The sequence below is a fragment of the Hoplias malabaricus genome, chromosome X1 (genome assembly GCF_029633855.1).
Source record: "Hoplias malabaricus isolate fHopMal1 chromosome X1, fHopMal1.hap1, whole genome shotgun sequence".
Classification (NCBI taxonomy): Eukaryota; Metazoa; Chordata; class Actinopteri; order Characiformes; family Erythrinidae; genus Hoplias; species Hoplias malabaricus.
In genome coordinates this window covers 23963538-23991399 of record NC_089818.1, presented here as the reverse complement: position 1 = coordinate 23991399, position 27862 = coordinate 23963538, and the positions used below count along the sequence as shown (strand labels likewise).

Below are 27862 nucleotides of genomic sequence, written 5' to 3'. Positions count from 1 at the left end.
GGTTACAGATAATGAATGAATGAATGAAAAAGCTAATCATGAAAAATAAAATCCCTTTTTGCAATTTTGCGACCGCTTTTTTTGCGATTAGAATGTGACAAAATGGCTTTTTAGAGCATTATGCTGAAGGAAGCCTTTTGCGCTTTGTGTAGGGCATCGTCTTAACCCTAGTAAACCTCATGTTTACATAGTCACCTCAAAGAGAATATATCTGTTGCTTACTTTGCCCCAGTCATTTGTTATAAAACCCATCAGTGTTCATCTGAACGACATGTTTACTCTCTTTTCATCAAACACACAAACCTCTGTCTTCTGTTTCACTACAAACTGTATACAATCAAATTCCAAATGGAAACACTCCATATTCCTTTCATTCAGATGTGAGCTGATCATATTGTGTCCGTCAGTAAATGTTAGTAAAAGTTAGGCTTGGATTTGCCCTGATATTAATATGAAATGAGAACTAAGCAGCACTAGATATTGCATTCTTTCGGGAAATAGATTTTCACAAATACTCATATGGTTATGATAAATGCTGGTCATAAAATAGTGCTGGCACAGCTCACAGAACATTGCGCAATTTCTCTGTAGTTAATAAAATAAACTGCCAAAACCCCTCAGAGTTGAAGGAGGATGATTCTGTGAGGAGTATCAGTGCTGAATTTATTTTAGTTTCTTGTGAAAGTCAAAGCCCCCTCTGAATTGTGTATTGGTGTATTTGCCAAAATAGAAATTTCCATCCAAACTAGCCTGGTGTGAAATGTGATATCGTTGACTAAAAGTCATAGCCTTGAATGAAACAGCACTGAAGCTCCATAGCCACAGCCTGGACTGACTGTCCATAGCTTTAACTGAATCACTGTCACCTGAGTTGCCAGACTCTGGCCTGAAGTGGCATAACATAAACAATGTTTAGACTGAGGTGCTGTAGGGTAAAGCGCCACCGTGTGGTCTGATGTGCCGTAGCGTAAAGTACAACCTTGTGGACTGATGTGCCGTAGTGTATGTGGTCTGACGTGCTGTAGCGTAAAGTACAACCGTGTGGACTCATGTGCCGTAGCGTAAATTACAAACTCGTGGACTGACATGCCATAGCGTAAAGTGCCACACCGTGGACTGACGTGCCATAGTGTAAAGCGCCACCATGTGGTCTGATGTGCCGAAGTGTAAAGTACAACTGCTTGGACTGACGTGCCGTTGCACAAAGTGCCACCACGTGGATTGACGTGCCGTAGCATAAAGTACACTTGTGTGGACTGACATGTTGTAGTGTAAAGTACAATCACGTGGTCTGACGTAGCGTAACACGCCACAGCCTGAACTGATAAGTGCCCTTTGTGGTTCTACAGTTACAGACTATAGTCCATCTGTTGTTCTCCAAGTTTTAACCCTATACTTCAGTGGTCAGAATATGTGGGTATTGGTTTGAGGGGTGGGTCATTGTCAGCACGACAGTGACACAGACTGGTGACTGCTGGTGTCTTGTCTGTATGCGTAGAGCTGGTGCGAGTGGATCAGACACAGCAGTGCTGCTGGAGTTTTAAACACCTCAGCTACTGGCTCTAACTTCTAGGTGGGCGTGTCTAATAGAATGGCCAATGAGCAAGCACTGTTTGTTTGTTTCTTTATTACTGAAACTCCAGCAGCACTGCTGTGTCTGATCCACTCGAACCAAGGCAACACTGAGAATGATCCACCACACAAATAATACATGTGGATGTTTTAATGCTTTGGATGACTGGTGAATTAGTGGGTGGGCAAACCCAATGCTTCCCCTTTGCAGCCCCCCGTTTGTAAAGTATGCCATATCAACCCTTGGGTGTGTGCTTTATCGCACTCAGTCAATCAACAGACCCGATAATGTGGCCTTTCGTTTGATTGCACTGGATATAAAAGCTCAGATGTTGCCGTTTGAAGCTGGATTACAGTCACAGGTCTCACAGTTGTTCACATGATACTTTTCCCCTGAAAGTACAACTGATCCAGACTGAACACAGCTTTAGAGAAGTGCCTGTCGTTTACCAGAAGTCCTCTGTGAAAGTGCGCAGTGCTGTGTGGGCGGCTGAGTGTGTGGGACTGCAAAGGATAAACGGCCTGTGTGTGTTTGTGTTGAGTGTGGGATAAACGAGCCGTGTTTGTGTGTGTGGGAGAGCATAGGACAGTTGAGCTTTTTCAAACGACTGTCGACTGTTTTATATTCACATGCTCTAAGCCCCAATGTATTCACTGTGGGAACCGGCACACAGTCTGACAGAATGAGTTTAAGTGTGTGTGTGTGTGTGTGTGTGTGTGGGTCACACTGAAACACACGTCCGCTCTCGTGTGTCAATAACAGTTTGAGTTATCACTGTTCCAGTCTAAATATATATTATTAAATGTTCATACATTTAGTTCTGAATGAGTTCATCTGTTTTTTTTCCCTGTCTCCTCCCTCGCCTTTATTTCTCCTGTTCCCCTCTTCTCTTCCCCTCTTTCCGTCTCCTTCGTTTGTGTCACTACATTTTCATTCATTCTCTCTCTCTTTTTTTCTCTCTCTCTCTCTTCTGCCCTCTCTCCCCTCTCTCTCTTTCTTTCTCTTTTTCTCACTCTCTTTCTTTCTCTCCCTCTCTCTTTCTTTCTCTTTTTCTCACTCTCTTTCTTTCTCTCCCTCTCTCTCCCTCTCTCTTTCTTTCTCTTTTTCTCACTCTCTTTCTCTCTCTCTCTCTCTCTCTCTGTGTGTGTGTGTGTGGAGAGACTGTGATTAAGCAATCTGTGTTGATTTAATTGACTCACTTGAGCTGGAGTTAATGGCTGTTTTGGACATGTTGATGTATTGCTGCTGTTGAGTCCAGTTGTTTAGAAGCGTTGCCCAACACACATCCTTTCACTCTTAAAGCCAGGGGAAAAAAAACGAGAGAGAGAGAGCGAGGCAGAGAGACAGAGGCGCAGAGAGAGAGAGAGAGGCAGAGAGACAGAGAGAGGCGTAGAGAGAGAGAGAGACAGAGGCAGGCAGAGAGAGAGAGAGGCAGAGAGACAGAGGCGCAGAGAGAGAGAGAGAGAGACAGAGGCAGGCAGAGAGAGAGAGAGGCAGAGAGACAGAGTGGCACAGAGAGAGAGAGAGAGAGACAGAGGCAGGCAGAGAGAGAGCGAGGCAGAGAGACAGAGGCGCAGAGAGAGAGAGAGAGGCAGAGAGACAGAGAGAGGCGTAGAGAGAGAGAGAGACAGAGGCAGGCAGAGAGAGAGAGAGGCAGAGAGACAGAGGCGCAGAGAGAGAGAGAGAGAGACAGAGGCAGGCAGAGAGAGAGAGAGGCAGAGAGACAGAGTGGCACAGAGAGAGAGAGAGACAGAGGCAGGCAGAGAGAGAGAGAGGCAGAGAGAGACAGAGACAGAGGCACACAGAGAGAGAGAGACAGGCAGGCAGAGAGAGAGAGAGGCAGAGAGACAGAGAGACAGGCAGGCAGAGAGAGAGAGACAGAGACAGAGGCACAGAGAGAGAGAGGCAGATAGACAGAGAGAGGCGCAGAGAGAGAGAGAGAGACAGACAGGCGCAGAAAGAGACAGAGACAAAGGCGTAGAGAGAGAGACAGAGACAGAGACACAGAGAGAGAGAGGCAGATAGACAGAGAGAGAGAGAGAGACAGCGACAGAGGCGCAGAGAGAGAAAAGAGACAGACAGGCGCAGAAAGAGACAGAGACAAAGGCGTAGAGAGAGAGACAGAGACAGAGGCACAGAGAGAGAGAGGCAGATAGACAGACAGAGGCGCAGAAAGAGACAGAGACAAAGGCGTAGAGAGAGAGACAGAGACAGAGACACAGAGAGAGAGAGGCAGATAGACAGAGAGAGAGAGAGAGACAGCGACAGAGGCGCAGAGAGAGAGAGAGAGACAGACAGGCGCAGAAAGAGACAGAGACAAAGGCGTAGAGAGAGAGACAGAGACAGAGGCACAGAGAGAGAGAGGCAGATAGACAGACAGAGGCGCAGAAAGAGACAGAGACAAAGGCGTAGAGAGAGAGACAGATACAGAGGCGCAGAGAGAGACAGTACTCAGTACATATTGACTCTATAAGTTTTCATGGAGGATGTGTTTTCACTGTGATTTAAAGCAAGTGGTTTAATTGGCAGATGATTCAGTGATATCCACACATCTACTATTTAACCCCTAATGACAACACCCTACACCAGGGGTCTTTCATTCAGATTCAGTGCGGACCGATTGGAGGAAACTGTCTTAAGCCAAAGTCCAGAACCTCAGGCCTGACGTGGGTGATGAGTCAGTGCCGTGTCCTGTTTGTGGAAGTAGCTCTGACTCAAAGCACGATTACAGTTTGTTCAATTCACAGAACTTTACACAGTAAAATGTTACTTTACTACTTTTAAGTAAAATTTAAAGATAAAACAGAATAAAACTTTTATGTGAAAGTAGTCTCTAAAGACTTGATTCTTAGTGGCACTGGACATTATTGCTTTTCCCCACTAGCGCCACAGCATCGTCGGCCCTCCGTCACTCGCGGAGTCACCAGAAAGCTCATTGGCTCTTTGTTTGCTGGAAGGTGGGGTTTTATCCATAACCAGTAAATTGATCGGCTCCTTTGTTTTACGTGCGGGACTTTATCTGTGAACACAGGCCTTGGGAAGTGTTCTGATTGGGTGATTAATATCACATGAGGTATGTACAATCCATGCGATTGGTCTGTGAGTTTCCTGGACCGCTGAACCTTAGCGTTAAAGTTACGCCTGTTAAAATAAACACTCAGTTCACAATGAAATTCAATTCATTAGTTTATCAGTTATAGGCCCAGGGCTGTTAGGGGGTCTTACTTTCTAAACACGTGTGAGCATCTGTGTGAAGGATAGTGAGTGTGTGTGTGTGTGTGTAATATATCATTGGTTTTAAGAGTGCAGCTGTAAATCTCTCCTTTCGAAGTTAAAATCTCACACTCCTTTTACATCCCCCCTCCTCTCCCCACTCTTCCTATTTTACTCTTTCTCCTTTTCCTTTTTTTTGTCTTACATTCCTTCTTTTTATCACACTTCCCTCTCTCTCACCCTCTCACCCTCTCTTTCCTACTCCCATTCTGCCTTTATTCTGTCTCTCTCTTTATCTCTCTCTCTCTGTCTCTATCTGTCTCGCTCTCTATCTCTCTCTCTGTCTCTATTTATCTGTCTCTCTCTCTTTATCTCTCTCTCTCTCTCTGTCTGTCTCTGTCTCTATTTATCTGTCTCTCTCTCTTTATCTCTCTCTCTTTTTGTCTCTATTTCTGTCTCTATCTCTTTATCTCTCTCTCTCTGTCTATCTTTTTATCTCTCTCTCTCTCCTGTTATCTCTTGTTCCCATCTTCTCTATATCCTTTCTCTCTCCAGTAGGTGTTGCTGTAGCTCTGTAATTGAGCTGGTTTGTGGTTTCTCATCTTTACCTCGTTCCTGAGTGTTCTTTTCATCTCCATTCTCTATTCTCTCTCTCTCTCTCTCACACACACACACACACACACACAGAGACAGACAGTCTCTTTATCAGAGTGTATAGAGCAGGATGATGGAAAGTCATGAAAAGAATACACTTTTTCATTTTCTCTCTCGCTCTGTGTATTTTCTCATTTCAGTTCAGAGATAGAGTTTGTGACTGAAGCCTATTCAGCCTCATTGTGCGTTTGGCGTCTGTCTGTGCTTCTGTTTGGATTATAATGCCCCACAGTGGACCGAGTTAATCACCCGTTCATCTACAATCACTGCCCACACACACACACACACAGTGTTGATTAAAGAGCTAGAACTCATTGTTATAGCTTCCTTTAAAATCCCCAACCATTGAGTCTGCAGTGTGTGTACAGTACTCTTACATTTCTTCCTGTGTGTGTGTGTGTGTGTGTGTGTGTGTTTCCTTTGTGACACATTTTTCATAACTACGTCAAGAGCATGAAAGTCATTGACCGACTGCCCCATGCAGAGCAACCCACAAACCAGGAGAACACAAACACACACACACGCCCAGTGCTATTAGCATTTGCCTTACACTAACCACTACCTCTGTGTGTGTGTGTGTGTGTGCCAGGTACGACACACACTTGTTTTTAGGGACATGGTAAAAATGACTTACTGCTTACGACAAATAAAACTAATGTATTGATATTTTTTATTTATTTTTTTAGTGAAATACATCATTCTACTTTTTAAAATTACAGGAAGATATTGGACGTTAGGGTTTTTATCCATTTCGCATCATTCACTCCCATTCATTTAGAACTCGATGAGGGAGTGGCGTTTAGCCGTCTTTTGATACAGCGAGGGAAATATGAAGTGTACTGGCTGTGGCAGATGTGATACACTGATGTGTGTATACACCGGTGCACAGATGCCTTTAAAGGCCGAGGCTGAAGCCGAGCTCGGGTGCATTTCTCAGCCGCTGAGTCATAGAAGTGTGTTCTAATGTGAAGGATCCTTCGTGTACAGCCTAGAAATGCAGCCTACGTTCCGAGCCATTTCGAGGACCCAACAGACGTATCCTTCATGGCCCTCAGTTACACACCACTGGAGAAGACCCACAACTGGAGAAACCTCGGTTAAAAAGGAGGAGTCTTCATTGGACAGTCCTACCGAAGACACGTCCTACCTCGGCTGCAGCCTAGGCTTTGGAACGCAGCTAAACTATCAGTGTCTGTCTACATTTAGGCAGAGCTAGGAGTATTATAAGGGCAGCTGTCCAGCTCAGTTTAGCGTTTTCCTGCTCAAACACACTGGACCAGACTCGTCTGCATGGTGCATTAGTGTTTTTTTGAATAAGGAAATTACCAAAATGTGTGGACACTTGTTCTACAGGAGAAGACTTGAACCCCTTCGTCTAGAATTACCCCAGAACAGCTACTAGGCAACTTGGGCTCTACGCTATTATGTAACTTTTAATGGCCATATAGGCGCACACACACACACACACACACACTCAGACTCTCATTAAACCTTAATGTCCCAGCGCTCAGTCCGGTGCCATGAGCGCATACAGTGACTCAGTGAATACCTTCATGCGCACACATGCAAACACACACACACACACTCACCTACACACACACACACTTGCATATTTCCCAGCAGCTGCTCTCCGTGCCCCTCTGCTGAATAATTGATGTCATGGTCTCCTTGACAGTACAACGACTGGGAAAACTGTATGTGAGTGCAGTATAGTGCAGTGTGTGTGTGTGAGAAAGACAAGAGTTGTGTGTGTGTGTGTTTGAGGGTGTGATAGGATGTGTGTGAAGGTTTTATACCCCATACCGCAAAAACCTCATAATTGTCTCAAAGGCATTTTCACACAGGAAAATCATTATTTTTATGTGATTTCCTGAAGCATTTGCGAGAATTTCAACCAATCCATATTAATCTTCTAATGCATCAAACGATTCGCTTAATGGCGTCATAACCGTCCTTATCAATACAGCAGTGTGGAACCACTTTGTATTAAAGCACTCAAACTTTGTGCTCAGTTCTTTTAAGGCCCTGTTATATCGATGTAGGATGAGATCTTATATTTGCACTTATTGGCTACTTATGAGAAACACCTACCGTTTCCACTTTAAATCTGCACTCACCTGTGTGATCTTTCTGGTTCTACAGCTTTTAATGTGTTAGTCTCTACCCAGTTCGTTAAAGAGTATCTGTACTCTATATATACAGTATGTTAGAACTGGACGATACGGGCTAAATGTATATCACAGTGTGGTGTGTTCTCTCTGTGTCTGCGTGGGTTTCCTCCGGGTGACTGTCTGTGAGGAGTGTGGGTTTCCTCCGGGTGCTCGGGTTTCCTCCCACAGTCCAGAAACACACGTTGGTAGGTGGATTGGTGACTCTGTAGTGTGGTGAAGTGTCTGTAGGTGTGAGTGAATGTGTGTGTGTCTGTGTTGCCCTGTGAAGGACTGGCGCCCCCTCCAGGGTGTATTCCCGCCTGGCGCCCAATGATTCCAGGTAGGCTCTGAACCCACCGCGACCCTGAACTGGATAAAGGTTGTTACAGACAATGAATGAATATTTCTTAATTTCGGTCAATGCAATACACCTCCGATATCAATATGAACAATAGAAAAGACACAGAAAACCTGCCCAGAGCTGAAAGCAAAACGACATCACCATCAAACAACAACCTCTGAGCTTTGTCAAGATTAATATTTTTAAATGAACCTTAAAACTGAGTGCAGAACTGACGACAGTGACCTGTAATGACCATCACTCAGTGACAGAAGCTGTAAATAATAATCCTAATAATACCTTTTATTTATAAAGTGCTTCTCAAGAACCTAAAGCGCTGATAATATTTTATATTAAATATAATATCTAATATTGAAACGCAAATGAAAATCATATTGTTAGTGAAACATTTTATATTGTGATTTATTTATATATGTAAACACACACACACACACACACACAGTGTATATATATTAATGAAGGATTTGTATTCAGTATTAATTTCCAAAATTGCTACAAGTATTTTGCATACGCACATTTAGCTGAAGCACACACACAGCAACAGAGAAGTGAGGTGCCATGGCAACAGAGAGTGGACAGGCTCCCTGCACATTGTAATTTGGGGCACAGAGTCTTCTCCTGTAACATTGTGAAAATTTAATGATGTGTGTGTGTGTGTGTGTGTGTGCGAGTTCTCCCCAGTCTGTGTGATTCTGCATTGAGCATGCGTGATTCTGTGTTGTTACCTGACGAGAGAAGGTGCAATTCACCTTGTTTTGGCTTGAGTTGAGTGTCTGTGGCGTGTGGAGGAGCTCTGACGCGGGTTCAGATCGATGATGAGTCTCTTCAGGCTTTTTAAAAAGAGAAGAACAGGCCAGTTGCCTCTAGAGCTCTTTAAAGAGGTGTGTGAAGACTGTTTACATGCGTCTGAAAGTGTCTACACTGTTTAACTCTGTTTCTGTGAAGTTATAGCTGTTCAGCTCCTTGTTTACTGTCAGTGTGAATTATACCTAAAGAGGCAGATGTCAGACTTCAGATCAGTTTTGTCTTTTTCGTTTTGAGGGACATTGTGTGCATTTGATTTTTGTCTGAAAAAAAAAAATTGAAATAATAATTCAGTCCTTTATTGACGTACTCATTAAATCTCAGGAAGTCTGACTGTATCTTCGTCCACTGTATGGAAGTCTACTGTATGTTTTCACGTCGGTCGTCTACAGCCAATCCCCATTCATTTTTAACCACGTGGGGTTGTGTTCACGACGGATCTAATGGCCTTTGTTTAAAATGTATATAAACCTACACTTATGGTTCTGTTGTCAAAGAGATTCTTCCGTACCGAAGCCTCATATGCAGCCTGTTCCCCTCTGGTGACCATCTGTGTTTTGTAAATAAACTAAATCTTCAAGTAGCTGCATTATGGGCTTTGTCTACTGTACTGACTTCTGTCAAACCCCCAAACAAACAGTGAATGTTTAAGAATGTGAACTAAAAGTCACTTCCTGAACCAACACACAGCTCACATTTGCAGCGTTGTTCACTTGTGAGCATTAAACACCATCTTCAACTCTGAAACCATAGCTGTACACTGTCTCTATTGGTTAAATAGTAGTTTGCACAACAGAACTTTTTTCTTGGTGTTTGTGCGCGTACAATGTACTGCAGCGAATGTACCTTGTAACTACACACCACTGAAAAATGAAAGCTTTTTTGTGTAACATACTACTGGAGTTCAAAATTGAAACACACTCCACTTTATATGGTAACTGTTGCATAGTATTAACTACGACAGATTGTAATTTTACTAGAATTAGAATCACCACACAGAGCAGTTAGTTCTCTGCATTTAACCCACTTCATGCAGTGAAATAAACATTTACACACACTAGTGAACACTAGGGGGCAGTAAGCAGTGCCCGGAGCGGTGGGCGGCCCTAGCCACGGCGCCAGGGGAGCAGTTGGGGGTTAGGTGTCTTGCTCAAGGGCGCTTCAGTCATGACCTTTCTGGGAAAGGTCTGGGGACCGAACCGGCGACCTTCCGGTTACACGCCCAGTTCCTCACCACCAGGCCATGGCTGCCCCATACTTGCGTATATCAATACACCAAGTTCACCATCGTCTAAACCAACACTCACACACACTTTTGGATACTCTATTAACCCAAGAACAGAGTCAATCTACAATCTGATTAATAAAGCATTGTTTGTAAGTAGAGGTGTCTGAGGTTTTATTGGACGTTGGGGAGCTCAAGTGTGTGTTTAACATGGTTTCAGGAGGAAGCACGAGAAGAGGAGGATAACGGGCGGATAGATCCAGTCGGCCGGGCGGACACCTGTTTAGAGCACGTAGGAGTGAGGTCGCTAGAGTAAGTCAGTGTCTGTCTCTTTCTTTCTCTCGCAATCTCCACACATCCACCCACACACACACACACACACCCCTGTGGTCTGTGGTTAACCCCTATTATAACCCTCTGTGTTGCTACATTGTGTTAACTCTGTGTTGTCTGTTTTTGATCTCCCTCTTCCTGGCCTCAGCTTGATCTGCAGGTAACGAATCAGCGCTGCTCTGTTGTCTTCCTTCTTGTTTTAAAGGATAACTACTTTCCTCTCTTCAGAGCGTGCTGCTGTTTTGGTGTGAGACTCTGAAGCTGTTTATACGAGTGCAAAAATGAGAAATGAATTCCTAAAGCCATTCCTCGTCTGCAAACGCACATATGACTGCTAATCCATAATGCAAATGCAGTGCAATGCAATTAAAATGGTAATCTGAAGCTATTTATTTAAACACATTTATAATGACTTTACACACGAGGAGGGAACACCAGGCAGTGCACTGGGTTTGCAGAGTATGGTCCTCATCTTATTTTCCTGGACTTGGTTTCGCATCTTGTGCTGCGTTAATTAGAATTTTATTTACTATTTACTGCTATTATTTTTCTCGTTCTAGTGGTCCTTCTGTGTGTGACACTGATTTGGTGGTGCATTTGATTTGTATCTGGTGTGTGTGTGTGTTTCTCAGTGATATAGTGAAGCTGGTGGAGGTGTCTAATGATAAAGGACCTCTGGGTATCCATGTGGTGCCTTTCAGTGGCCGTGATCGAAGGTAAACCTGTGTGTGTGTGTGTGTGTGTGTGTGTGTGTGTGTGTGTGTGTGTGATCACAATTACCAATGTCAGGATCAAATGTTTTGTTATACATTTAAAAGGTTTAATATTTAAAAACAGAAATGAATGTATGTGAACAGAAAGTTTACAAACCTCAAAGTTAGGGTTGCGTTAAAAAATATACTTTTATATTCTGTTATTTTTACATCTGGAATATCTCACATAGAGAAGATATGATCTTTAAATGATCTTTAAACGAGCAAATTAATAGAAAGTGTGTTTTTTTGTGTATGTTTGTGTGTTTATTTATGTAATTGTTATTATCGTACGCTAAACCATGTCATTATCTGTATTATAATATGTTGTTATATATGAGTAATTAGGGCTGGGCAATTAATCAAAAATCGAAATTGACAATCAGAACTTCTAATCGACATAATCTTGTCTATATCGATTATATCAGTTTGTTTTGATATAATAATAATTCAATTTGTTTTAATTGATTATATAAATTATATAAAATCAGTGTGTGTTCATGTGCTGTCCCTTTAAAACCATCCCACCACTCTGTAGTCACATGATTCCGCCCCAATCTGTTACATGGAGGCAACATGGAGGAGAACCTAAACACTGAGTCCGACCGAGCGACTCGAGCAGCTCGTACCAAAAAAAAACACGGCGCCTGTGTTTTGACTTTACTTTAGACAACACTGAATAAAAAGAAAAAAAATGTAAACACAGAGAAAAAACATTTCAGCGACTAAAGCATAATCACACACCAAATATAAACAGGACAAAAAATGAGAGAGGAACGAGCTCCCAGCGACATTAGGAAACACATCCCAGCTTTAACACTGGAGTCACTGAACTCTTAGGGAAAAAAAACACTCATACGTTAATCGTAATCGGGGTAAAATTTATAATTAATCGTGATTTTGATTTGAGCTCATATCGCCCAGCACTGAGTTATAAAGTGTTCCTATACATACGAGGCATATTCCGTATATATTTCACCGCATACAGGACATAGATGAGCCCACAACTTGTGGAAAACATTGTGTAAAATCTAATGTGTGAGTGTGTGTGAAGAGAGGGAGAGAGATGCTGTGTGTAATTGTAACTGATACGGTTGATTAGTTTAGAGAACATCTGTACTAGATGGTGATCACTACCAAATAATGTGGAGCCATATGCAGCATGACACACACACACACACTCTCACAGTAAAGCAGTGCAGTAAAGATACTGCAGAGCCACATGCTGCTGTTTGATGGTTACAGCATTATAATATTAAGATTATGTAAATACACACAATTTATATGAGCAGAGACCACATGAGCTTGTGAGGATGTAACTCCTAGCTCCATTTAACAAGGTATAATAGACCTGCCGTTGAGTCGAAGTGAAGCAGAGAGATTTGTCTTTGAAATGAATTCAGGACACAAAGCTGTTGGAGTTTACGCCGCTAGATCAAGAACACTATTGATTCGGGAGGAAACAGAAGGGGGCTGGACCAACAGAAATTAGTGTTCCACTCAGAAATATGCCACAGCACTTGTGCAATTCCTTAAACCTGAAAACAGCAGAGAACCAGAGATAATACAGAACTGATTAACTCATATATTAGCTTCATAGAAAGTGCTGTAAAGTTCGACTGAGTACCGTCACTGATTAATACGCTGGGAGTTATCGTCTAAAACTAAACTTCCTGCAATATGTTGAGTGTCTGAGGCGTTTAAATTTAGTTTAGAGCTCAGCATTGGGCTCTGACCCTAAAAGTTCAGCGCTACCTGACAGTTCTACAGGACACAGTATTCCCATCCATTTAGGCTCTGGTTGAGCCTGTAACGAGCCTGTTTTGAGATTTCTTTTTTGATAACTTTTGAACCAGAAGAGATATTGCAAATCTGATTACGGCAATCAATTTCTGAGACAATCCTGGTCTTCTTTGATATGCTACATGACCACCTTCCCATTGGGAGAATCTTACCCTTGATCCAATATAATTGCTTTCAAGATGGCGGCGGTGTTCCAGACAAACCTCACCCGTTACTTGCTGGGGTATTCAGATAAACGGGTGTCCTGAGACTAGTAAAGTCAACTGTGCCTGGAGGTCTAGTGGTTAGGACTCAAAAACACTCTGAAAACACATGTTGTGTTGTGGATTGGCGAAGCCAAAGTGTCCGCGGGTGTTAGAGTGAGTGAGTGACTGTGAATGTGTGATGCCCTGCGATAGACTGGCACCACGTCCAAGCTGTGTTCCAGCCTCGCACCCACTGAGGCAGCTGCAAATGACTGGAGGTTTAACTAAAGACATAGTGGAGTATTTTTTAAATTGTTAATATATTATAGTCTCTAATTTCTTTACAGTTTGACAGATTTGGTGAATCACGGTTTGTCAGTGTCTTTTGTAAGGCAGCTTTACCCACAAGCAGTGGTAGAACATCGTAACTAATACGTTCAAATTAGCCATTTACCACCAAACAGCAGCCAAAACCACGTAGTCCCTGAATGAACCAGTGTACGCTCCATTAAACGTGCTCCACACCCAGGGCGCAAACTCTGCACCTTCACTGTTACTACACAGCCCTACTCCCTCTAAATATCCAAGCCCTGAGTCAGATTTGAGCGTCTACGTAAAGTCCGGCTTATTTATGTCTGTGCAGTAATACGGAGACTGTTTACTTACAGCTCATAGATTAAATTGCATTCAAATGAAGTGTGTTATAAACCGAACAGACACGGCCAGTGAGACAGAACCGAGCTGATTGTGTATTTAAAGAGCAGGCGACTTAGAGCTGGCAAAACTAATCTTGCTGAAAGCTTTTATATATATTTATAATTCTCATTTCCTTTTCATTGGTCACCGAGAGCGGCCTGTGCTCAAAACACCAGATCGTAAAAGTTGAGGAGATGGAGGACTGTGTTAAAGATTGGCTAATGACAGAGGGTTTTTATGCCCCTGCTTTACTTAGTCTGATTCTCCTGAGTCTCTGGGAGGTTATTATTGCATTGAGAGCGTGGTTTAGAGCGGTAGCTGTGAGGCTTAGACTGGGCTTAAAGAGACGTTGAAGAAAGTGTGGAGCTTTGTGCGGATCTTTAGTGGATCTCAGTGGCTAATGGCTCATGATAGGCTCCAGTTTGCAGGATTATTATTGCCATAATGACAGCCATATTATGTCTGATTAATTCGATGTGTGTGTGTGAACAATACTCACTTGTGAGGTGTGTACATTGACACTGGGTGAAGCTTTAGGGGAGATTTATTTCTGTTTGTATTTGAGCTTATAACTCGTCGGTGAGGTCAGCTGTGATTGGAAGAGTGTTGTAAGGGTTTGGCTCAGGTAAAGCACATAGGGTTTTACATCAGTGAGAGCGGATGGGGAAGACTCCACACAATGCATTACTCTACATCTATAACAGAATCTGTGAATCATTCTGGATAAGACTGTATGCCAGATTTGATCAGTGTGTGTGAGTGATAGAAGTTATATTCAAACATAAATAATTAAAAGCAGCCGTTTCTGCTCATTTTTTTCCTTCATTAATGATACCATTTCTCAAGGCTTTTGATGCATTAACTTCCTGTTTAAAGAAGATCGTTTTGCACAAATGAAACTGTAGATTTGTGTCTGTTTGTTAAATATTACGTTTATTTTCACTGAATGCTTTCCCATCATCCACAAAGTATTTGTTTTGTTTTATATTAGTACAGGAGGTCCTCGGGTTACGTCAGTCCTGAGTTACGATGTTTCGTGGTTACGACTTCGACTTAAGTAGTTTTGCGTCGTAAACGTCGTAACGTGAACTTCGTGTGTGGTGTGTGCGGCGTGGCGGAAGAATACACGGTTACGCGGCTCGGGACCGAGGAGGATAGGTGTTAGGATAGGATCAGTGCTCACAGTTTGTTATTTACGCAGAGTGTGTACGAATGTTCCGACTTACACCAAAAATCGGTTTACGACGTGACGTAGGAACGGATCAACGTCGTAGGTCGAGGACCCCCTGTATTTTGTCTTGTTCTTTTTGTTTTTATTTTATTTTATTATTTATTTAATATCATTTTTTAAAATCGTTCTTATTTATTTTACTATATTTTACTTTAAAATATATAATTATTATTATTATTATTATTATTTTAATCAAGTAAACGGGCAGGAGAAATTAAACACAAAATATTTTTTACCAATGTGTAGCAAATAAATGTGCACTAAAATTTGTAGAAACACACATCCTTTAAAGCAGCTGTGGTCTTAAGGTTTGGAGCTGAAGGGTTCCTCCAGCAGGAAAAGTTACTGGGAAGTCTCCTGTCCTCTCTGGTGTGTGTGTGTGTGTGTGTGTGTTTGTGCTATTATGCACTAGTATGTAGTGTGTGTGTGTGTAGGTGTTTACAACGACAATGAAATCATGTTTAGTTTTAATGGGTGTGGTCTGATCAGATATATTCGAATGTGCATGTGGCTGTATATGTTTTTCCTGACGTCATTCATGAGCTCAGACTCCCAGCCTCAGTAGACACACATCACACTGCTCAGATGAAAGTGTGTGGATGAGACACCTAACCCTACCCTCTAACATTGGAACTGGGAGTTCTCACCCAGATGCTGTAAATGTAAAAGGTTAAAGCTGTAGCTCGGGGGGTAGTTTGTGTCATGATGAAGTGACTTAGAAATGGAGAGAACTGAAGTGTGTGTGTGTGTTTACAGGACGCTGGGTTTGTTGGTGAAGAGGTTGGAGCGTGGAGGAAAGGCCCAGCAGCATGGTTTATTTCAGGAAAATGACTGCATCATTCGCATCAACAACGGAGACCTCTGCAACGTCCGCTTCGAACAGTATGACCTCTGACCCCTGACCTCCACAGCTATAAGCTCAGCTCTCTCCTCATCTCACTACAACTTGCTCTTTCTTCTTTTTCTCCTGGCTACGTTTCTTTCCGTCCCTTTTGTCTGTCCCTCTCTTTATGAGTGTACTCACATTCTGACTGTAGGGGGTAAACAGTGGGTCTCAGATAAATCAGACTCTGGAGTTGGTAATGGCTTATGTGTTGTTTAATATAAAATGCCAATCTGTGTGTCTCTGTGTGTCCTGTTCCTCAGAGCTCAGAACATGTTCCGTCAGGCGATGCGCTCTCCGCTGATTCTCTTCCACGTGGTACCCTCAGGAAGGAGAGCAGAATACGAACAAATCTCCCACAGCGAGCGAAACCCCGCCCTCAGCCTCGCAGGTCGCTTTAGCCCCGACTCCCTCGTTAGCGAACCCATCAGCAGCGTCGTGGACGTCGACTCCGCTCCTCACAGGATCCCCCAGCCCAGGCCACAACCACGAAATGATCCCGTGCCGCATCCAGTGGGTTCCCAGGGGAAGCCTCCATCAGGCCAAGCTCCCTCCCCTCAGAGGGCTGTAAGCTCCACCCCCACACTGGGCTTCAGTAAACGCTTCGGGCGGAGACTTGGAATCCAGCTCAAGAAAGGTACAAATGCACAATTCCTAAGTCCATTTCTATTGCTTTGACACGTACAAGACATTTTAATTTTAATGATGTACGTCACGGTATTTTGAAGCGTGCTCACGTTACACGAGTCGTGTCGCATCCAAAGACGTTCCAAACAAAGCGTTTTATCAGAAACACACACTAACCCAGGGGAAGGTTGTGTGGTGTATCCAGGGCTCAGCTGTTTGTGTCGTGGAGCACTGAAGCCCTGAATCTTTAGCAGCTCCCTGTGAGAAGGGTTGAGGTTTCCTGAGAGCTCGTTGTTTCTGTGAGAGTAAGTGTATGATTTCTTGGACGAGCCGAGTGCTGGTAAAGGTTACTGTGTTGTTGATGGTGTGGAAATGTCAGGGTGCTGCGATTCCCCTGTGGCTCTTTGGATTCCCTCACGTTCTGAGACGCCGTTTTGAGGAAAAAAAAAATGGAGTGAAATGTCAGCTAGTCTGCTGGGGGACAGATATGAGCTCGCTCTCTCTCTCTCTCTCTCTCTCTCTCTCTCTGTCTTTGTCTACGTCTCTCTCTGTCTCTCTCTCGCTTTTATGCTCTGTCTGTCTCTCTGTCTATGTCTCGCTCTGTCTCTCTCTTTCTCTCTATCTTTCTCTCTCTGTCTTTGTCTCTGTCTACGTCTCTCTCACTCTCTCATCCTCTCTCACACTCTCTCTCTGGCTACATCTCGCTCTGTCTCTCTCTTTCTTTCTCTCTCTGTCTACGTCTCGCTCTTTCTCTATCTTTCTCTCTTCATGCTCTCTCTCTCTCACGCTCTGTCTGTCTCTCTGTCTACGCCTCGCTCTCTCTCTCTTTCTTTCTCTTTCTCTCTCTGTCTTTGTCTCTCTGTCTCTCTCATGCTTTCTCTCTGGATTTGTCTCTCTGTCTACGTCTCGATCTGTCTCTCTCTTTCTCTCTCTCTCTGTCTCTCTGTCTATGCCTCGCTCTGTCTCTCTCTCACTCACTTTCTCTCTCTCTCTCTCTCTCTCTCTCTCTCTCTCTCTCTCTCTCTCTCTCTCTTTACCAAAAAACACAGCCAAGTGCAGGGTATAAAATTGTGTGGCCTGCTGTAAGTTTTAGTCGAGTTTAAAAAGTGGAACATCGCTTTCAATGTGCTTTTCTTTGCTGGACTTCAGGGCTGAAACAGTAATTGCTTTAATATCAATATTGCCTTTTAAAAGAGCACTACCATCTAACCACAGGAGCCACCGTTTTATTCGTCCTGGTTTAAAGTGACTGAATGTAACCAGTTAAAACCTGAAACATCTTTTTTTTTAAGTGTTAAACAAATCCTAACATGCTGGTAAGGTGACATCACAACCATGAGTAGCTGGCCGTTTTTCACAATAAACTCAGAAGTTTCCTACCCTCCACCAAAAGTTACATAGTGCAGTTTCTTCAGTGCTGCACCCAGAGTAGCAACGGCAGTGGCTCTGTTCTCCATATTACAGGTCAGTGAATCACCACAATCATTTTGGAGCTGTTAATTTAAAGTAAAAATACTACCTAGTGATCCTTTAAAAACTGAACTAAACCCATGTGGATTAGCATTAAATAGAAGCAGAAGAGGAATTTGAATATTGTGGAAAAATGCAGATTTTATTGTGTCATAGCCAAGTGTTCTCTAAAATCCTACCTTCTTCCAGAGCACTGTAAGTAATTGCTGTTCTGAAACATCTGTCTGGTAAAGATATTAATACAAAACACATAAAAAATCGGATGCTGATATATGTCTGGGATCATTCATTGATTTCATTTTTAATTTGCACTAATTATTTAGATTCACAAAACCCACAATAGATGAGTGTGTGCACATGTGTGCCCCAGTGCCTCTGTGTAATATCCTCCTGCTGTGAGTGAGGGGGTGGGGTGTTAATTGATTGACAGCTGTTGGCATGAGCCTTGGCATCTCTGAGCAGACAGGTGGCACAGTGGGTGCAGGGGGCATGGTGGGGTTGCTAAGCAGCGGTGTGTGTCACCATGGCGTTTGTTTCTAGGTGGTGGTGTGTTGCTGCAATGCGTGTAGCAGACCGATTCTCCATATGGCTGTCTGATCTCATCAGTGTTTATTACTGGGCTTCCCAGAGTAGAGTTACACACACACACACACACACGTGTATATACAACCTATGCACATATTTTGTCTCAGTTAAAAACATGCATACAGTGTGTGAATGTGTACGGTCAAAACTAATATACAGATTTCTCTCATTCTCTTTCAAACAACACACACACACACACACACACACAGAGATCTGTGGAGACCTTCCTACAAATTTGGGAACATACAAATTCCTGAGGGCTGAGTCCAGGGTGGAGGACTGACGTCTGTAATCCACAGTCCTTCTCAATTTTCATCAGTGTACTTATGTAACTCATAATGGTTTAGTTTCCTTAGTGAATGCAGCAAAACTAATGTTCAAAATGAGCTGATGACTTCTTTGTATACTCTCAGAAAGTGAGAAAAAAGGTTCCTACAACAATTAGTACAGGGCGACACACAAATAACAGTACAACAATTCGCAGGGCGACACACACACACCTATGGGCACTTTTGAGTCTCCAATCCACCTATCAATGTGTGTTTTTGGAGCGTGGGATGAAACCCACACAGACACAGGGAGAACACACCACACTCCTCACAGACAGTCACCCGGGGGAAACCCACGCAGACACAGGGAGAACACACCACACTCCTCACAGACAGTCACCCGGAGGAAACCCACGCAGACACAGAGAGAACACACCACACTCCTCACAGACAGTCACCCGGAGGAAACCCACGCAGACACAGAGAGAACACACCACACTCCTCACAGACAGTCACCCGGAGCGGGACTCAATCCCACAACCTCCAGGACCCTGCAGCTGTGATAGAGACACTACCTGCTGCTCCACTGTGCTGCAGTATATAACTATGACATATATAAAAACTTCAGTGTGAAATGTCACGTCTGGGCAAAGCTTATCTGGCCCCAGAGCTAATTTCCTTAATTACTTGATAAACCCTATTTATCTGGCAACAAGGTGGAGAGCCACTTAAAGGTGAAACTCTGGAACAGCAGGTTGTTCAGGTGAAAGCCAAAGGGACAGCACAGCCACAGAATTTGACTTCAAGCTTCACCATGACACATCTATTCAAGTCACAAAAAATGCAGGGCATTCATGTAAGACACAATTCAGCACTGAACCTGGAACTGCAGAACCACCTTCAGCTACTCTCAGCCTTTCTCAGTGTCCTTCTGTCTGGCTTCTCTCCATCCCTCAGTCGTTCTTATGCAGCGTCTCACAGAATGCAGAATGGTTCAAACACTTCCTTGAAGTTAAAACAGTGGAATAATGTAACGGCCAGTCCTGAGCCCTGAGCCTTGAGTCCTGAGCCTTGAGTCCTGAGCCTTGAGTCCTGAGCCTTGAGTCCTGAGCCTTGAGTCCTGAGCCTTGAGTCCTGAGCCTTGAGTCCTGAGCCTTGAGTCCTGAGCCTTGAGTCCTGAGCCTTGAGTCCTGAGCCTTGAGTCCTGAGCCTTGAGTCCTGAGTCCTGAGTCCTGAGTCCTGAGCGAGTGTCTCCTGAAATCCGCGGAGATAAAGTTGTGCTTAAGAAAACCACTACAATTAAAGTGTGGAAACGTAGTGTAAAACTAAATAAAAACAGAGTTGTGTGAGACTTTGAAAAGCAAAGGCCGCTAAACTTCTTAATCATTTCTGAAGCCTGTGAATTTTAAACATTTAATTTGTACGTTTTTTTATTTTTCGTTTGTTTTATCTTATTAGTTCTTTGTACTGAGATATAGATTATTTAGAATGATATAGAGATACACTCCACTTATTTCCCTTCTGTTTGTTTTCATTTTCTTCTGTCACTTCATTTTCAGTGACTCTGAAAATGGGGGAAAAATGTTATTGTCTAATGTTGATCTCTGCTGTGTTTCTCTCTCTCTCTCTCTCTCTCTCTCTCTCTCCCTCTCCCTCTCCCTCTCCCCCTCCCCCTCCCCCTCCCCCTCCCCCTCTCCCTCTCCCTCTCCCTCTCCCTCTCCCTCTCTCTCTCTCTCTCTCTCTCTCTCTCTCTCCCTCTCTCTCTCTGTCTCCCTCTCTCTCTCTGTCTCTCTCCCTCTCTCTCTCTGTCTCCCTCTCTCTCTCTCTCTGTCTCCCTCTCTCTCTCTCTCTCTCTCTCACACACACACACACTGCTGTCGGCTCAGCTGATGTGACAGTACTGTCATGCTGTGTTTTTTGGCTCCTGCTTTTAATCAGGATCCGACTGCTCCCTACCTAAGAAACAGGTGTGAGATAAACTTTGCCAGACACACACACACACTTCAACAGACACCATGTGGATTTAGGTATTTTGTTTGCCATCACAGAAATAACACTACTTTAACATTTGTTTATTTTTGCTTTAATGCCTTTATAATGTATGAATATATCAGTGATGATTATAGTTTCCTGCTGTCTTCCACAGAAGCATTGAAGTAAAAGTATTACATTAGAAGAACCTCTCGTTATTTTTGCGTAAGCACACGGGGTTGAGTCAATGCCCTCCTCTGTCCACCACTAATGCGAAACACTTTCTGTGGCGCTCTCTGAAAGGTTCATTCCTCTCATGATGTTGGTGTTTGTCTGATGCAGGTCCAGAAGGTCTAGGCTTCAGTATCACGTCCAGGGATGTGCCCCTGGGAGGCTCCGCACCTATCTATGTGAAGAACATCCTGCCCAGGGGAGCGGCCATCAAGGATGGACGACTGAAGGCTGGAGACAGGCTGCTTGAGGTTTTCAACTCTTCCTTTATTTTATATTTGTTTAACGTTACACTTATGTAGTGCTTTACTACATCCCCAAGTACGCTTTACAATCAACGCTCAACGTTACACACACACACACGGGCAGGAAGTGGCAGCCAAACACACACAGCATACTCTCAACCATCCACCTGGAGGACTGCATCGGGGACTAGGGTTTCTCCCGGGATAAAGCTATTAGAGAGAAGCCAATTCACCTAACCTCCATGTTTTTTGGGCTGTGGGAGGAAACCTGAAACGCCGGAGGAAACCCGAAACACCGGAGGAAACCCACACAGACACAGGGAGAACACACCACACTCCTCACAGACAGTCACCCGGAGGAAACCCACGCAGACACAGAGAGAACACACCACACTCCTCACAGACAGTCACCCGGAGGAAACCCACGCAGACACGGGGAGAACACACCACACTCCTCACAGACAGTCACCCGGAGGAAACCCACGCAGACACGGGGAGAACACACCACACTCATCACAGACAGTCACCCGGAGGAAACCCACGCAGACACGGGGAGAACACACCACACTCATCACAGACAGTCACCCGGAGGAAACCCACACAGACACAGGGAGAACACACCACACTCCTCACAGACAGTCACCCGGAGGAAACCCACACAGACACAGAGAGAACACACCACACTCCTCACAGACAGTCACCCGGAGGAAACCCACACAGACACAGGGAGAACACACCACACTCCTCACAGACAGTCACCCGGAGGAAACCCACGCAGACACAGGGAGAACACACCACACTCCTCACAGACAGTCACCTGGAGGAAACCCACACAGACACAGAGAGAACACACCACACTCCTCACAGACAGTCACCCGGAGGAAACCCACGCAGACACGGGGAGAACACACCACACTCATCACAGACAGTCACCCGGAGGAAACCCACGCAGACACGGGGAGAACACACCACACTCCTCACAGACAGTCACCCGGAGGAAACCCACGCAAACACAGGGAGAACACACCACACTCATCACAGACAGTCACCCGGAGGAAACCCACACAGACACAGGGAGAACACACCACACTCCTCACAGACAGTCACCCGGAGGAAACCCACGCAAACACAGGGAGAACACACCACACTCCTCACAGACAGTCACCCGGAGGAAACCCACGCAGACACAGGGAGAACACACCACACTCCTCACAGACAGTCACCCGGAGGAAACCCACGCAGACACAGGGAGAACACACCACACTCCTCACAGACAGTCACCTGGAGGAAACCCACACAGACACAGGGAGAACACACCACACTCCTCACAGACAGTCACCCGGAGGAAACCCACGCAGACACAGGGAGAACACACCACACTCCTCACAGACAGTCACCTGGAGGAAACCCACACAGACACAGGGAGAACACACCACACTCCTCACAGACAGTCACCCGGAGGAAACCCACGCAGACACAGGGAGAACACACCACACTCCTCACAGACAGTCACCTGGAGGAAACCCACACAGACAGGGAGAACACACCACACCACCCAGCGCCGGGAGGCGAACGTGCAAGTCACCGCGCTGCCCGGCTTCCTTTAGTGTAGAATGTGAAAAGAAACAAGCAGGTCACTCTAGAAGAGTTTACTGTAGATACTAGCGTGAGGATTTGATTGCATCTTGTCACAGGAGCTACCATGAGGTCCTTTGCTGGTTGTTAGATGATGATGAGTCTGGATCATGATTGCTGTTCCCTCTCCTCTCAAACGTATTCACAGCCATATAATGACTTGCATGTCTTTGGCTCATGTGCAGCTGCCCTAGGTGTCCACAGTACTTTTCAATGGATATTATTCAACAGAAGATAAATCCACTGATTAGTACGTGCTGTTTCATTTCCTTTAAATCAGATTAGCGTTATTTAAAGCCCTAGGACTAGAAGTAAACAACAGCCATAATTCTTATTTATTTATTTATTTAAATCCAAGTTTTTCGACCTCAAAGATGTTTAATGTTAAAGTTACTTGAGGAGAAAGTACAGTGTGTACAGTTTTGTAGCTCACTGACTGCTCTCATTACAACTGGGGAAGTCCAAAGCTAAAAATAAGTCCTAGATTAGCTCTCACCGGGCTATCAGCAGAGCTAGCATTCATTAAACAGCATTCTTGCCGTACTTACCTTTTTATCCCGTGTGCTGACACTTCTGTCGCTGCCGTGGTGCTGTGATGAACCAGGGCACGGTTATCAGTTGAGAGGTGTGTGCCTGGATGAGCCAATCTACTGCCACAACCACTGTTACACGTAGCATTAAAACACTTCCTGTGTCATGTGTTGGCAGTGACCAGTGGTGCAGTGCTTAACAATCACATTGAGAGGAAGGTCTCTGAGGTTTTACACTCACGGTCCACTGACCTCACAGCAGCACTTTGTAGTTCTACAGTGACAGACTGTACTCCACCTGTTGCTCTGTATACTTGATTTGCCCCTTTCACCCTGTTTTTCAGTGGTCAGGACCCCCACAGAGCATTATGTAATTTTTAACACCATGGTTTAAAGTATATTTTTATTGTAAATGCACCCTTGCCTCTTTCTTAACGCTGTGCATCTCTGTGATTGGTGCAGGTGAATGGGGTGGACTTGAACGGGCGTGGTCAAGAGGAAGTGGTGTCCCTGCTGAGAGCCACGCCTATGGGCGGAGCTGTTAATTTATTAGTCCTGAGACAAGAAGAGTCATTTCTGCCTAGAGAACTGGTATGTGATCGATGTGTCTGTGTAATCACTTGTGCAAAAGTGTTGCATTTTGTATTATCTGCTGTGGTGTTTGATCCTTGTGGTGTTTTGAACAAAGCTTGTCACAGATGTTCATTAAGACCCCATGGAACAGTGATCATTTGTAGAAAAGCAGTAGTGTTTCCTCAAAGCACTCTTTGAGGATTTGATACAGCCTCAGAGAGAGAGTTCTCTCTCTCTCTCTCTCTCTCTCTCTCTCTCTCTCTCTCTCTCTCCCTCTCACACACTCTCTCTCTCACACACACTCTCTCTTTCTCTCTGTCTCTCTCTCACACACACTCTCTCTCTGTCTCTCTCTTTCTCTCTCTCTCTATCTCTCACACACACACTCTCTCTCTCCCTCTCTCACACACACACACTCTCTCTCTCTCTTTCTCTCTGTCTCTCTCACACAAACGCTCTCTCTCAAACACACTCTCTCTCTGTCTCTCTCTCTCTCTCTCTCTCTCTCTCTCTCTCTCTCACACACACACACTCTCTGTCTCTCTCACTCTCTCTCTCTCTCACACACACACACTCTCTCTGTCTCTCTCTCTCACACACACTCTCTCTCTCTCTGTCTCTCTCTCACACACACTCTCTCTCTCTCTGTCTCTCTCTCACACACACTCTCTCTCTCTCTGTCTCTCTCTCACACACACACTCTCTCTCTGTCTCTCTCTCACACACACACTCTCTCTGTCTCTCTCTCACACACACTCTCTCTCTGTCTCTCTCTCACACACACACTCTCTCTCTGTCTCTCTCTCACACACACTCTCTCTCTGTCTCTCTCTCTCACACACACTCTCTCTCTCTCTTTGTCTCTCTCTCTCACACCCACTCTCTCTCTTTCTCTGTCTCTCACACACTCTCTCTGTCTCTCTCTCTCACACACAAACACTCTCTCTCTCTGTCTCTCTCTCACACACAAACACTCTCTCTCTCTCTCTCTCTCTCTCTCTCTCACACACACTCTCCCTCTCTGTCTCTCTCTCACACACACTCTCTCTCTGTCTCTCTCTCACACACACACTCTCTCTCTCTCTCTCTCTCTCACACACACTCTCTCTCTCTCTTTGTCTCTCTCTCTCACACACACTCTCTCTCTTTCTCTCTGTCTCTCTCTCTCTCACATACACACACACTCTCTGTCTCTCTCTTTCTCACACACACACTCTCTCACTCTCTCTCACACACACACACTCTCTCTCTGTCTCTCTCTCACACACAAACACTCTCTCTCTCTGTCTCTCTCTCACACACAAACACTCTCTCTCTCTCTCTCTCTCTCCCTCTCTGTCTCTCTCTCACACACACTCTCTCTCTGTCTCTCTCTCACACACACACTCTCTCTCTCTGTCTCTCTCTCACACACACACTCTCTCTCTCTCTCTCTCTCTCACACACACTCTCTCTCTTTGTCTCTCTCTCTCACACACACTCTCTCTCTTTCTCTCTGTCTCTCTCTCTCTCACATACACACACACTCTCTGTCTCTCTCTTTCTCACACACACACTCTCTCACTCTCTCTCACACACACACACTCTCTCTCTGTCTCTCTCTCACACACAAACACTCTCTCTCTCTGTCTCTGTCTCACACACAAACACTCTCTCTCTCTCTCTCTCTCTCTCTCTCACACACACACTCTCCCTCTCTGTCTCTCTCTCACACACACTCTCTCTCTGTCTCTCTCTCACACACAAACACTCTCTCTCTCTGTCTCTCTCTCACACACAAACACTCTCTCTCTCTCTCTCTCTCTCTCTCTCTCACACACTCTCCCTCTCTGTCTCTCTCTCACACACACTCTCTCTCTGTCTCTCTCTCACACACACACTCTCTCTCTCTGTCTCTCTCTCACACACACACTCTCTCTCTCTCTCTCTCTCTCTCTCTCACACACACTCTCTCTCTTTCTCTCTGTCTCTCTCTCTCTCACATACACACACACTCTCTGTCTCTCTCTTTCTCACACACACACTCTCTCTCTCTCTCTCTCACACACACACTCTCCCTCTCTGTCTCTCTCTCACACACACTCTCTCTCTGTCTCTCTCTCATACACACAGCTGATCCATGTGTCTGTATTATCACGTGTGCAAAAGTGTTGTGCCTTTGCAAATTAGAACAATTTAAATGTATATAAAATGTTAATGATATAAAAATATTGCTTTTATAATGAACGGAACAGTGATGCTTTAGCAGTAAAATACCATTAAAAATGTGCATGAAACCACAGATTTTATAGGTCCTACCTACTACTGATAAAAAGGTACAAATATCTACTTCACGTCTAGAAGTCCATCTTGTGGCACACACTTAGGATACAGTTAAAAAATAAAATCCTGAGGCCACAGCCGTACTTGGACTGTACATTAATTAACTGTAGCTTGAGGCACAAAACCGCACCCAGGGTTTTCATTATTATTATTACATTTGATATGTTTTTATTATTTTGTAGGTGTCCTTTCTCTTCCTAAATCTGTTCTCATCTCCTCTCTTTAGAACACAGAGTCTCCAGTGCCGAACACAAAAGACTTGGTAAAGAACACACGAACACACACACACACACACACACACACACGTTTGGAGAGTGTATACCAGTGTTAGCTCTTGTAGTGTTTGCACTCAGAGTAAAGACAAACAGTAGGCCATTACTCATCTTGTTGTTTTAGTCAGACACACGTTATCATCAATCTGACAGAAATTTAATTAATCAGTCATTTTCCCACAAAATTAGGGAAGAACCGTTTAATAATGTGATTTAGTTTCTCGGTGTATGTCACTCACCTCGATAAAGACACTGCCTCCAGCGCACGCCGCCTGTAGAGCCCCGCTGGCGTTAGCTGTTTCTCAGGGGGATGTTGCACTGAAACATGTTATACATCACCACTCCTACATCCAGATGACAATGAACTTACTACTGAAGTCTAAAGAGTTTCCCAGCATGCACTGCAGCTTTTCTGAGCTCTTAACTACTGACTGGCGTTATTTATTCGTATTGAATGAGCTTCGATGCGTCTAAACAACCCTCAGAATTCATGTTGAAAGTCAGAGTATAGTCAGGATTCTCAACTTTAAAGGGGGCGTTTTTGGAGTACGTCCCAACCCCCAAACTGTGAAACTAAATATTAATGTCATTATTTTGAGTTGACTAAATCAGAAAACATGGGATTAAATGAGCAGTTTTGAGTGCGGAGGCTTTAGAGTTGTCCCACTTCCCTTTCGGAGTGGCTCCAGCCACAGCTCCGGACGTACAAGCACAAAGACAGAGACGGAGAAGAAAGAGAACAGAGCTAAAACGGCTAATAACAGGAGATTCTGGGTTCTGGCAATGAGCTGAGCTGTGGTTCATTTTCATTTAAAGGAACAGCTGAAACAGATCGTTCTGCACAAGACTGTGTAGGCGGGGGGGGGGGGGGGTGCTGCTGTGGTGTTTGATCCTTGTGATGTTTTGAACAAAGCATGTCACAGATGTTCATTAAGACGCCACAGAACCGTGATCATTTGTGGAAAAGCAGTAGTGTCCTCTTTGAGGATTGGGTACAGCCTCAGAGAGAATGTCTCTCTCTCTCTCTTTCTCTCTCTCTCTCTCTCTGTCTCACAAACATACTCTCTATCTCTCTCTCACACATACACACACTCTCTCTTTCTCTCTCTCTCTCACACACACACTGTTTCCCTCTCTCTCATTCTCTCTCACACACGGTCTCTCTCTCTCTCTCTCGTTCTCTTTCTCTCTCTCTCTCTCTTTGTCTCTCTGTCCACTCTCTCGCTCTCTCTCTCTCTCTGTCTCTCTCTGTTTCTCTCTCGTTCTCTC

The 27862-nt window shown here is 44.4% G+C and overlaps 1 protein-coding gene across 1 annotated transcript in view; it reads left to right on the top strand.

Annotated features, from left to right (window-relative positions):
* LOC136675491 (partitioning defective 3 homolog) overlaps positions 1–27862 on the top strand; it is a 128060-nt gene that overhangs the window by 13803 nt on the left and 86395 nt on the right. Inside the window, exons 5-11 of the mRNA XM_066652041.1 lie at positions 10201–10292; positions 10946–11029; positions 15737–15862; positions 16127–16500; positions 21128–21267; positions 23889–24017; positions 26548–26583. Of these exons, the coding sequence (XP_066508138.1) occupies positions 10201–10292; positions 10946–11029; positions 15737–15862; positions 16127–16500; positions 21128–21267; positions 23889–24017; positions 26548–26583 (981 nt within the window). The remainder of the gene's footprint in view (positions 1–10200; positions 10293–10945; positions 11030–15736; positions 15863–16126; positions 16501–21127; positions 21268–23888; positions 24018–26547; positions 26584–27862) is intronic.